We start from the raw sequence: 13,078 nt of genomic DNA on the forward strand, positions 1-13,078 counted from the left end.
CACACAAACTATTCCCAGGAGCTCTAAAACTAGTCTTTCAAAGACACTAAAAATCGGGGAAAACCTGAAGTATCTGGACACCTGTTTCTTCTTTTCAGCGGCTGAAGTCCCTGATCTTTCCCTGCATGGACATCACATCTCACTTGGCTTGTGAACAGAGGGCGCCTCTGACTCTTGCATCCTCTTACTTCCTTCGTGAGCCATTTCCACTTGTCTGTGCTCTGTGGTGAGCTGATGTAGTTACGGCATCATCAGTAGACTTTCATCTTCAAAGCTGAGAGTCTTCTCTATGTTCAATGGAGAAGTTAGCAAGTGTGTTTTAGCAATCATTTCTTTGAGGTTTTCTGTAATAAGTGCTTCCTTCTTATCTCTTAACTGCAGCCCGGATTCTTCTTCACAGCATGTTTGCCACCATCTCTGAGTCTGTTTTGCCAATTTTTCTTAGAATAGTCCAAGTTCAGAGCATCCTATGATTCATTTTCCAAGTCTTTAATATATATTCAGACATATGTAATACATTATAGCAGTATGTGTATACACTCATGTAGGTGTGTGTGTGTGTGTGTGTGTGTGTGTGTGTGTGAAGGTCAGAGAACAACTTTGCACCTATTTCTTAGGAGTCCCCAGGCTTCTTTTTTGAGACAGGCTCTCTCCTTGGCCTGGAGCTTGCTAAGTAGGTTGGTGACTGACTGTCCAGTGAAGCCAGAAACCCAAATCTGCTTGTCCTTCACACCAATGCTGAGATTCCAATTCTGCGCCACCATGTCTGGTTTCCTGTCCTCGGTTCTGAGGCTCAAACTCAGGTCCTCATGACCTCACATCAGGAGACTCTGACAGCTGCCTTATCCCCACAGTCTCATTTCCCTGATGCTTACTCTCTTGCTTCAACACCTTTTGTAAGTAAAACCAACTCCACTCGTCACCACCTCCCATGCCTTTTCTGTGTTAAACAGTAACTCTGGGGCTCAGGTCTGTGTGTCTCTGTCTTTTTCACCAGATCCCCTATTTAGAATGCTCTTCCCTTTACTCACTGAATTCTTCAAAGCCTAGGCTCATCTCTACCCAAAACCTTCCCTAAATCTGACTTCCAATACAATCTCCCAGTTGTTTTTAGGCTGTTCCCCAGCAAAGCTTTAAGTTATAGACAGCACGAACCATTTTCAGTCCCTCCAACAGGCTGTGCCCTCTCCAGGGAGGGCAGCATGAAACATTTTCAGTTCCTCCAACAGGCCGTACCCTCTCCAGGGAGGGAGGCTAAGACAGTCTTGTACCATTACTCTGTGCTCGCTCTTGTTAGGCTACTCTAATGCTCTACAGTTTGATATTATGAATGGTTTTCCAGGAAGACCTAACTCCACCATTGCATGTGGCAAGGAATGGAGGTAAAAAATGATGCCAAGTTCTTAGGTTTGAACACAGCAATGCCTGGAGCGGAGTACGGCACGGCTTGTGTTTAGCCAGGAGGGAGCATCGGCGCTGGCGTGACATCATCGGCCGGAGAGCAGGAGCATCTTCAAGGCTGCCACTTCCCTCGCGTCCGCTGTCCCCTTCATCCGCAGGCCCACCAGTGCACAGTCTGCATCTCTCTCTATGTCCACTGAGAACTCTTGAACCGTTCCACCAGTCTTGGTCTGCCCCACCCTCCGCCTCTCTCTAAGACCCTTACCTCCCTAATTCGTTCTCCAGTTACAATAAGCCTTCTGATTCCTGCACACTTTAGTGGACCTGTGCGCATTCCTATAAAAAGCCCCGTATTAAACGTGTCCTGATCTTCACGGTTTGATGCCATCTCTCGTCTCACATGTCAGTTTCTTCCCTTCTCTGTCTGAACTCGGACACAACAACTTCCTGCCACTACAGGGTGTTCTCCTGGCCTGGAACATTCTTGCCCTTTCTCCTTGCCCAGTTCACCTTTACTTAAGTTATTCTTTTCTCAAGAAAGTATTCTGTACCTTCCAGAACAACTCATATCTTCTTGTGATAGCCAATCTTACAATACCACCTTCCAGTGCTCCATCACATACAAGCGGATTCTACAGCTAGTTCTGAGCTCCGGTGATCGCCCTCCGGTGAATGCTTGTCTTCTACTGAACTGAAAGTTCTTCCAGGTAGGGATAAACCCAGAATGGACTAAAGACTAGCAAACAATTAAATACTTAAAAGCATTTTTTTAAAAAACATGTGACTAAATGGATGAACAATTGCTACTGATGACTACTGGCTATTTATGTATGGTGAAATGTTTGATGACAATTTGTGGGCTATCATCTTCCATTTACTCCCATTACCAACAATACTTAGCCTTATAGCGTTATCATAAGACAGTAGAAGAGTTTCATTTGTCTTTTGGTCATGGTCAGTGCTGGCTCCTACTTCGTATGCATCTGTAAGCTGTAAATACCATCTTGTTTATAGCAAAGAGCTACACACTCAGGTCCGGCAGACTGCACAGAACTTCAACACATTCCCAGACTTCACAGTTTAGCTTCTTGTCTGTCTGCGTGCCTGCCTGCTTGCCTGTCTGTCTGCGTGCCTGCCTGTCTGCATGCCTGCCTGCGTGTCTGCCTGCCTGTCTGCATGCCTGCCTGCGTGTCTGCCTGCCTGTCTGCATGCCTGCCTGCCTGCCTGTCTGCCTGCCTGTCTGCATGCCTGCCTGCCTGCGTGTCTGCCTGCCTGTCTGCATGCCTGCCTTCCTGCCTGCCTGCCTGCGTGTCTGCCTGCCTGTCTGCATGCCTGCCTGCCTGCCTGCCTGCCTGTCTGCCTGCCTGTCTGCGTGCCTGCCTGCCTGCATGGTAAGCACAGGTGTTCTACCACTGAGTCAGTTTAACTTAAAGCAAGGCAAAGCAATTTAAAAAGTCATGAGGCTGAGAATGGAGGCAGGAGAGATACGCAGCATGTGTTAGAGCAGGGCTCTGACACTCTGATGTGCTTCTCTGGTATTTGGCAAAGCATGCAAAGAAGTGGGTTTAGCCTGGGTTTCATCTGTGCACCTTTCTGAATTACTCAGAGGGGTGTGTTGTAAGGCAGAGTCACCTTTAAGAGCATTGTACAACAATGAGCCCTGAGGGTGATATAGGAAACAAACTGTATTTTCAATGTGATAACAGCGGGAAATAGATGTTTATTTGATTTTTCATGTATCATTCAAAGGGTCAAAATTCTTGTGAGTATTGTGCAAGAGACAATTAAAAGACAGATTAAAATATGAGGAATAATTACTTTTCTCCAGTAGGCATCTCAAGGGTATAATGACTAGCTGAAGTAAATCTTAGAATGTCACTTATTTGCAAAATGCTGCCAAGCATCTGGGTAATAATTCATAGAATTCATAAAGACTTAAAAGACGGCTGACTTAATGGAGTTTTTTCCCTGTTACTTATTAAGATCGCCTTAATAATTCATGTACAGCAATCCCTTTAACGAGCAACAAAATCTCACGTATCTCATCTAAACTTGGCAGCTCTGCTCACAGTTAATATAGTCCCTGCCTCTGACCCAGCAATTGTAAAGCAGCCGCAGGCTGTTAGGGCAGAAGCCACTCCATTTATGGTAACCCCAGGAAAAGTTCCGCACTAGATGAATGGGTGCATTTTATGGTGGTTTGCTGGGAGGATTCATTCACTCTTCATTTGCAGGGAGGTGACAGGACAATAATGGGCCTAAACTATAACTCCTGTTCTGCACTGTGCCGGCTGCTTTCGCTCCCGCTAATGACGGCACTCGGCCAGATTTCCTCAGGGGGAGCAGGCGTGCCATTCACGATGCCATTCCTGTGCTTAGCTCTGCTTCCCATGGCGAAGGGGTCATAGAACACCATTCTCCTGGGAAAGCCCGTCCCCTGCTTTCCTCCCACCCGCTAGAAATGCACACGCAGTTTAGAGTCCTCACCACCATTTACCAGGCACTTTTGTCAAACCAAAATTCTTCTCACTGGTGTGTGGTGGATGGAACACTTAACGGCTGCTTTTCACAGACATTTTTTCCAGGTGATAAACTCCACAGTAATACTTAAAATAAAATTTGAAAAGCAGAGGCTAATGTTAGGACACATTTATTTGCTGTGTCCATTTATATGAAATCATGAACCACTGTGTTGACAGTGGCTAAGTCTCTTATGCACCCAATGGTCTTATTTTAAATGGCGTCTTGTCTCCAAATTAAGTTGGAGAAGCTGTGTTGCAGCCAGTGTTTTCCTGTATAAGCCGTTATTCAAAAGTTATTAGCATTAAAAGTCAGGAAAAGCTGTCTCGTAAAAACCAAAAAAAAAAAAAAGTCAGGAAAAGCCTGGATTTAGGGAAAACAACAACTTCACCACAGAAACCGACTCCTACTCTTCTTACTAACTTAGCCTTAATTCATAGTTAAATAAGGAACACATTCTCACGCATCTCATTTAAACTTTGTCCTGCTAACACCTGACATATAGCCAAGCTGATCACGCTGGGGCATACATGCAGGGGCAGCCATACCTGGTGTAAGGGGGGAGGGGCAGAGTGATTCTGGTCCATTTGTTGAAAGTATCCGACACCAGGATCCGCTGCAGGTGATAGCGACTGCACTCAACATTGGTGGGCAGGCAGTCTCTCAGCAACGGGTGCCACGACAGCCCGAGGTCCACCGAGTACTCCAGTTCGACAGCTGAAACGTAAGCACAAGTCTGCAGACCCGGAACCACAGAACTCACTGTGCACATACAGGGTTAGGTATAACGAAATAGTGTGGCTTTGCTCCTATGTCTATGTTTCCTACTTTGAAATGTTTGCCAGTTTGGTTTTTCTCTCTGTATATTATTGCTTTTTTTTTTTTCTTATTAAGAGACAGTGTCTCTCACACAGTCCTGAAACTCACTACATAAACCAGGCTGGCCTCAAAAGCACAGAGATCTGAGTGCTGGGATTAAAGGTGTGGGCCACAATGCTGGCCATTATTGCTAATTTTAATAAATAATACTGGACCGTAATTCCTTTTAAGGAGATATGATCAAGTAAAATAAAGTTACTTTCCCCGAATCACTCATTATAATGAGAACCTTTTAGGAAATTTACAACAAAGTAATTGTTGCTTCCTATACTGCTAAGGGTAGACAAGCAGCAATGTATTTTATAATACACACTATGAACTTTTAGTCCTGTACACCGAATATCCGGTCCTACCCTCCTTCTCCCATGGAAGTCGTTCTCAACAAGCTCTCCCTTAATTTCATGTCTTTTTTTGTCAATGATATATTTAATGATCCCCTTAGTTAACATAAAGCATTTGAGCAGTATTTTCAAAATGTTAAGACAGAAATGTGTGTGTGTGTGTGCGCGTGCGTGCGTGCGTGCGTGTGTGTGTGTGTGTGTGTGTGTGTGTGTGTGTGTGTGTGTTTGGGTGGGTGCCCATAGAAGCAAAAAGAGAGCATCTCATCCTCTTCTGAGCTACAGGCCGTTGTGAGCCACCCAATGTGGGTGTTGGGAACCAAACCTCAGTCCTCTCTAAGAACAGCAAGTTCTCTTAACCACTGAGACACATCTCCGGCCCAGTCTTTTAAATTTTGATCACCCTACAAAAAATCTGGCCAATTGTGTCAATTTTGCTCTCATTATAAATGACACTTCTTAGAAACCGCACAATCTCTTTTCTTACATACTTTGCTCTGTTGTGTAAGGGAACACACCGGGGAATCAGCGAAGCATGAAGGGATGTAAGGAAGTCATGGGATTCGTGTGAATGCAAGCACATTCTACAGAAACTTCTCTTTCTCTTCCTTCCCCTCCTCTAAGCATTCAGCCTCTCCCCATCCTCGCTGTCAGACTGGGTCTACAGAAACTTCTCTTTCTCTCCTTTCCCCTCCTCTAAGCATTCAGCCTCTCCCCATCCTCGCTGTCAGACTGGGTCTACAGAAACTTCTCTTTCTCTCCCTTCCCCTCCTCTAAGCATTCAGCCTCTCCCCATCCTCGCTGCTCTTCTGGCTGCCTCAGTTTCCACTTCTCTGCTGAATGCCTTCTCTAAGGTGATGGCTCTCAGTCTTGGCTGCACACTGGACTCCCCTCCCCCCACACCACCGGGTACCTTGAGAAACTCTTGGTGCTTGCATTTCATGGCCAGGGTTTTCCCCCATATCTTCCAGGCCCTGGTCCTGGGGTCAGTGGCTCTGAAGCACTCCAGGGAATCCTGTGTGGCCAGCATGGGGCCACGCACTCCTTAGGGCTCTACAGGCGCAGACAATGGCTCTGCCTTCACTGTGTGTGTCCTCCGTATGGTCTCAGACGCCACTGACTGCTCTCTAGTTCTTTCTTTGAGGTCATTATTCCAGGCCTCCCATCTTGTTTTCACTCTGACTCTTGCTACTAGGGGAGCCTTTGTGCATTCTTCCGGTGTCTTTCTGGCCTCCTCCTCTACGCATACATACTAAGGCTGCAGCTGCACCTACCGGTTAATGTCTCAAAGCTGACTTTTCTCATCCAGCCAGTGCCTGCTGACTCTGAGCCTGCACTGATGCTGACTACTGTCTGAAGAAGTCTAGACAGGTCCTCCTTACAGGTCCAAGAAACCCTGTTTCCAGAACCAAGAAAACCACACCACTTCCTCCCATAAACCAACAAATTGTATTAGCCACAAAACTTCACCCATGACATTAGTTCTCTGGGTTTGAAATTGAGATACCACTCACAAAACTGGACGGCTCTCTCCTGTGTTCCCCGCTTTGAGCCTGTAGCCTGGTTTTGGTAGTTGCTGCCTTTTGGTTGTCTGCACTGTCTCATATTACCTTCATCCCTTCCACTTTTCTTCACATGCTGCTGCACCCTATCACTGACCTCCCCCGCGCCCCCACCGGAGCTCACCGGGACACCTTATTTACTAGGGTACCTTCCTACTTACCTTCACACAGAGCGAATCGCCCCTAAAACACATCACAACTCCTGTGACAATTAGCTTTCATTGCCGTCCTGACACAGTAAAACAGTCTCAACGGGGAACTGTCTGTGATAGGTTGGCTTGTGGGGGTTGTCTTTAAAGGAAGAGCCTGCAGTGGTGGGCAGTGCCATTCCCTAGGCAGGAGACTAGCGCTGACCAAGCCAACGATCAAACGAGCACAAGTGCGTTTGTTTCTCTATGCTGTAGACTATAGCTGTGATGTGGATCGCTATTTGATGTTCCTGTCTTCCCCACAACGATGAGCTGTAACCTAGGACTGTGAGATAAAAAAAAAAAAAAAACCTTCTTTCTCCCTAAGCCGATTTTTGTCAGGGTTATTATCACAGCAACAGAGCCGACACTAGGGCGAAAGCCCTCTGTATCTGCAGTCCACTATCCATGACTGTGTCAAGCACCAGTTTCTGTATCTGCTCTTAAAGGTCCTTCGAAACTTGTGACTACCCCAACTAAGTTCCTTTCCCTTACTCACTGACTCTCCCGGGAGGCTGGCTCAGCTGTGGCAGAAGCACACGAGACAGGCTTGTGAGCCCAGATCTAGTCCTGGGCTGCTGTAGCTCCCTTTGCTCTCCTCACTGGCTCCCTAGGCTACGGGAAGACCAGGGCTCTGGAGTGACTAGCACATTCCTGCTTTTAGGGCCAGTGAGCTTTGTTTGCCACAGCCTTCCTGTGAGCGGGGTGGGGGGGGCTTTCTTTACTGCTGCTCTACTTCAGCTAAAGTCAAGCTTGGCTAAGCCAGTCTGAGACGGTTTCTCCAATCCATCTACCCTCCAGCCATAAAGATCCAGTGGAGACTCCGTTCTTCACTGTTATCCTCCTGGGACGCCATGCACCGTCTCTCCCTCCCGAGTCTGCCTTACATCTTACTTCAGTTCCATCCTATAGAACACTCTGCTTCAGTCATCGACTGGATTCTAAACTTTGGAGGCATCTGTTCAAGCAGAATGTACCTACCAAATATAGAGTACACACCTTCTGCTTGTCCATTTTTTTTCACAAGTTCCACCCCCCCACTTTCTAGTGTCAACCAACTGTATTTGAAGTACAGAGGGTACCTTCTGGGATTCTCCCTAAGTTCAGAATCATAGGAGCAGGGAATCTTGTTACACTGAAACTTGAAAGTAATGGTGCCCCTCAAATGTTCACTCCCTTGGGTCTAAGAAAGAACAAGGGCCCATATCAACTCAGCAGTGTTCTGGAGGGGGTATACAGTGACCCTGAGGGGTGTGTAAATTCAGGTAAAGGACAAAGGAGCAATGATGGCAACTAGTGTCCCCCTCATGATGCTATCTGAGTGCTTGGATGACAGGCGTGCACTACTATATATAGTGCTGGGGAGAACTTGCTTCATGTATGCTAGGCAAGGAATCTTCCCACTAAGCTACATCCCCAGGTGGAAAATAGGTTTCTAAAACTCAATTTGTCCACAATGTTTTCAAAAATATACCCTATACAACATAATGTTGTCGAGAAAAATTAAAGTTTCAGGAATATCCCAAGAACATAAAATATACTATGATCATTTGTGTACTTAACACTATGATAGCTCACTTGGTACTTAACTTTGTGTGTGTGTGTGTGTGTGTGTGTGTGTGTGTGTGTGTGTGTGTGTAAGCTGGAGGTTGACATTCAGTGTTTTCCTTAATTACTTCTCCAACTTACTTTTTGAGATGGGGACTGTCACTGAGCTTGGAGCTCACCGATAGATCAAACTGACCGGCCAGGGAACTTCAGCGATCTGCCCTGAGCTCCTGCGATCTGCCTGTGTTTGCCTTCCCAGTGTAGGATTACAGGGCTATACAACCATGCTTGGCCTTCTATGTGGGTGGAGGGAAGCTCAACTCAGGTCCCCATGCTTGCTCAGGAAGAGTCATCTCCCTAACCCACACTCAGGCTCCTGTCTCCCTGGCTGTACAACACTTACCATAGCAAGAGTCTGAGACTGAGCAGGAGGCAGCAAAATCTATCTGTAGGAAGGAGTCCTCGTTTACAGCGATGTCTGTGGTGACCACATAGCGGGTGCTGGCCTTCTCGATGAAGACCAGGGCGTCGCCTGCGGAGCCGCACACAGGCATCTTCGTGCCTCCTGGATGAAGCAGCCACTTCCTGCTGTCCAGAGTGGAGAAGTCATCCTCTAAGACTGTATTACCAGAGATATTTCCTCCAATGAGAATCTGAAATGCATTGTAAAAACATCCCGCATTTGGGTTTTAACATACAGTTGTTTCTGTTTGTTTGTTTTGATCTGTCAGCTGCCTCGGAACTGGTGCTGCCTGACTAGACAGTGCTGGGGCCTTTCAGAGTGCTCCTGTTTCTGTGGTCGGCTCGCCCATCTGGCAAGGAGCTGCAGAAAACAAACCAAAGGACTGACAAAACCATTCGCAGCCATTTGTGGGCCAAACTGTGCCTTTGGAAAGCACATGTCCCCAAGCTGGGAGAACAAAATTTGGCTTTCCATGTAAAATTTCTATTTAGAGACAGTCATGCCCTCAGGCATTTCAGTTCCAATTCTTTGCATGAACTCTACTATTTGTGAACAGGTTCTCTGTATTCTGTTTGATACGCTGTATTATGTATGGAGATCCTTCACGCGGTCCAGAAAGAGGTCGGGGGGAGGTTTATTTATTTATTTTTCATCAAAGGCTGGAAAAGAGGATTTGAGAATAACTGTGTGTGGCACCAATGCTAATTTGCATGCTTCCCTTTTCAGAGAATTATAACCTTGTATCACGCTTGATAAAGTCCCTCTATCCATATGGCAGCGTCCTCTCTGAGCACGACCTAGGCCTTCTGTTGTGTCATTTGCTTTTATAGGCATAGGCAATTGGGGGAGTAGAGAATGAAAGGAAAGTTAAACACCATATCTAATTTAGCTGTGTGCCCTTGGGCAAGTCATTCAACTATCTGTCTGGGCTTCCACCAGCATGGAGTTGGACTAATGTGTTTTCTAAGGTCATAAAAGTTAGCGTAGATACTCTTGAAGAGACTGACCTGGTCGATCACCCAGGGACTATAGAAGTGCCCATTTTCAGATGGCTGCCACCAGCGGAGGCGTGTAGAACCTGAACGGGCTTTCAGAGGCATTTCCAGGGCAATGTACCTGCCCACATTGCTGGAGTTGCTGAAAAGGAACTCTTGAAGAAGGCTCCAGGAGAGGCCGCCGTTGAGAGAGTACTGCAGGAGCACGGGCTGGCTCCTCGGGTCTGGGGCACCTTTACCACACCCCAGTCTCATGAAGAACTGCACAAACCTGCACGAGAACACGTTACTGTAGACTTCCGCTCCAGAGAGACCCGCGTCAGTACCAAAGGCAAGCACCAGGGGCAGTGCAGGGCAATGGATGGCTCTAATAAACGTGATGGCTTCTCATGCATGCCCAAAGCAACCACTTCAAAGTTTAATTTTCCTTTCTAATGTGAATGGGAGTTAATTAAATGTGAAGTGTGAAAAATGGCAATTCTGGCTCATATTTGTATCTTGAATCCTTTTCCAAGGAGCCCGAGGAAAGTGAGTTGAGTGTCATTGCATCCCTTGGCTACTTTATAAGTTGGGTGAGATCCAAAGGCTGATCAAGTCTGAGAGTGTATTGTCTGGTGAAGACAGCTGGATTTCCGTGCTCAGTATTTGAAACTAGAAGAATATCCATTACACAGATGCCATGTTCCTGCAAAGCCAGCCTTTCTCACGTTGACCAGTAGCTTTACAGATCTTGTATCACTGGCTTTAGGAGTCACATTTAAATTCAGCAGTGAACTCCTCTTTCCAAGAGACCAGGCCACTCTTGGAAGAGTTGTGGTAGGACCTGGCCTCTTTTCTGTCTGTTGTGCCGGAGAAGGGAGGTATGAGTGTGGGTTTTTGGTGGCGGTGGGCTGCGCCAGACTCTGACTGTTGCTGGGTCTGGAAGCGGATGATACTGGCCGCTGAGAACTGTGGCAGCCAGCCAGGGGCAGCTTTCCTAGCTGGCAGGGAGGTGGACAGAGTGGCAGCAAGCAGCTGGAGTGCCAATGAAAACTGGTTCACATGTTATCTTTGGCAGGCAAGCTGCTGGTGCCTGGCCTGGCCACTATTCTAACTGGTAAAGCAGAATAAATTTCATGTCAAACTCAACATATATACTCAATAATGTAACAGGACTGATAATAAATGTTATCAGTCTTATACACAGAGTCATTCATTCCTCACAATTCTCCCAACTCCTATTTATTTATGTCATGGCTCTGAAAACACTGAGATCTTGCAGTGAACATTTTAAGGTCAATATATGCAAATCCCACACAGCATGCAACTGGATGAGTTCTAAAATGCAGCCTTTAACATTTGATTAATGAAAACGTGCATTGTTAGTGCCTAGTGATGTTTACACAAATAAGAACAGTAATTACTGAGGAAAAACTAAGTATATTATCTACTTATATTGGAAAACTGTTTATATTAATTTAGTGATAGAAACACCAAATTACTACTTAGGAAGTTCTATCAGGATTAGTTATTTAGAAATGCTTAACTTCTAAATGAGAGGACCTGACTGCTATTGAAGAACCTGACATAAGGAATAGCAAATAGACTATGTGCATTAGAATGGGCAGAGGAAACTTTTGCTTTCAGTAACTAAAATTATTTTAGACATAATTGTATTTTTTGTGAATCGTATTATTTGTAATCAATAGTTGAGATGGTCAGGAGAAAGACAAACTTTTAGGATACATTTTAAAGTAACTTGAAATGTTTTAAAAATAAACATGATTTCCTTGTTCATTTAAAAATAGGTCAGGGTTTCATTTTACACACGTTAAGCTGTATCTTATATTTTGCAGTGGAGGTTTTGGCTCATCAAGTGATCAAGGGATATACATTGTGACAGGACATAATCCTCTGAGCCAGTTTAAAATGTTTTTCCAGAGTGACTCTGCTCAGTTTAGAGAGTGACTTCTTACAATGGCAGTGAAGCATTTGGGCTTACGAAGGCTAAGGCTGCACTTCAAATATGCTCAACTAAATTTGCTAATGGAGATAAAATTAATCATGAATAACCTGAGGATGCATCGCATCTCGACTGAGCTTCTTACTAGGATGGTACAACAAACGTGCGTGCTTTCTCCAGAGTCTGGAGCTGAAGAGAGCGGTCAGTAGGAGGTGGGCAAGGGGCAAGCAATGCCACTTTCTCTAAGGCAGGGTCACCTTCTGGCCTCAAGACTATGCAGTAACAAATACTAGGGGTTGTTTGTTGTTGTTGTCTAGCTGTGTCTTGTGTCTAATGTAGGCATTGGAAATGATGTCTGTTTTGAGCTAGAAATTATGTGAACCGTGTCTTGTTAGGGGCTCCGAGCAGAGAGAAATCTAACATCAGCATGGAAGGTATTGTCCCCGAGAGCTCTCTGCTTCTGCTTTGATGATGTCCACCGTTGTCTGCCGTGATTACCTCGCATGTGATAAATCCAGGTCCCGTGTCACCAGCATGCGCAAGCCATCTTCATTGAAAAAGAGGTTGTTCCCACTGGAGAGGACCCCGCACTTCCGAGAAGGCTTCCCACCACTCATCAGTAAGAATCTATCAGATTCCAGTTGACCTGAGAAAGTGGGAAATGTAGTTTACCTGTGACCCTAAGTCTGCATTATATTTTCAAAGAAACATGACCAATGTGTTGTGTAGTTTGAAAATGCAAGCCATAAACACTGAAATGCATTTTTGGGATTAAAGGACTCTTTATAATATGAACTTCTTCAGTTTTTGGCCTTGACTAACATAAAAGTTCACATGTCAGAGCAGGTTTTTTTTCCCCAGGTATCTGTGGCTCACCCAGCCAAGCTTCTCCATGCCAGAGGAAAGAAAACTGAGTGAGAGCCTGGGGGTGTGCACCCCACCCCCAATGTCTTCACTATGTCCTTTCTAGTGTGAGGACAGAGTCAGGGAAGAACATACTATTTTCAAAGAAATTTAGATATAATTTAATAGTTGTTGTTAAAGGTCTTTCAAACCCAGTCCTCAAATCTACACAGATATGTACCTTAGAGTTGGGTTTTTCATTGTGGTAAGATACACAAAGCATGTTTACTGTACTAACACTTCAGAAGTGAATTATCCACTGGTGTATAGTCTATTCCTGATGTGAAGCCTTCGCTAGTAATCACTTTTTTTTTAAAAGATTTACTTATTTATTACATA

At 45.4% G+C, this 13,078-nt stretch overlaps 1 protein-coding gene across 5 annotated transcripts in view; it reads right to left on the minus strand.

Moving 5' to 3' along the window:
• Reln (reelin) overlaps positions 1 to 13,078 on the minus strand; it is a 437,778-nt gene that overhangs the window by 50,910 nt on the left and 373,790 nt on the right. For all 5 annotated transcript variants that reach the window (XM_040735124.1, XM_040735123.1, XM_040735122.1 and 2 more), the window contains exons 43-46: positions 12,335 to 12,482; positions 9,907 to 10,165; positions 8,840 to 9,089; positions 4,470 to 4,638 (exon numbers count right to left, since the gene is read on the minus strand). In XM_040735124.1, coding sequence (XP_040591058.1) covers positions 4,470 to 4,638; positions 8,840 to 9,089; positions 9,907 to 10,165; positions 12,335 to 12,482 — 826 coding nt within the window. The remainder of the gene's footprint in view (positions 1 to 4,469; positions 4,639 to 8,839; positions 9,090 to 9,906; positions 10,166 to 12,334; positions 12,483 to 13,078) is intronic.

This window comes from Mesocricetus auratus, unplaced genomic scaffold (genome assembly GCF_017639785.1).
Source record: "Mesocricetus auratus isolate SY011 unplaced genomic scaffold, BCM_Maur_2.0 Super-Scaffold_100043, whole genome shotgun sequence".
In the NCBI taxonomy this organism is placed as follows: domain Eukaryota; kingdom Metazoa; phylum Chordata; class Mammalia; order Rodentia; family Cricetidae; genus Mesocricetus; species Mesocricetus auratus.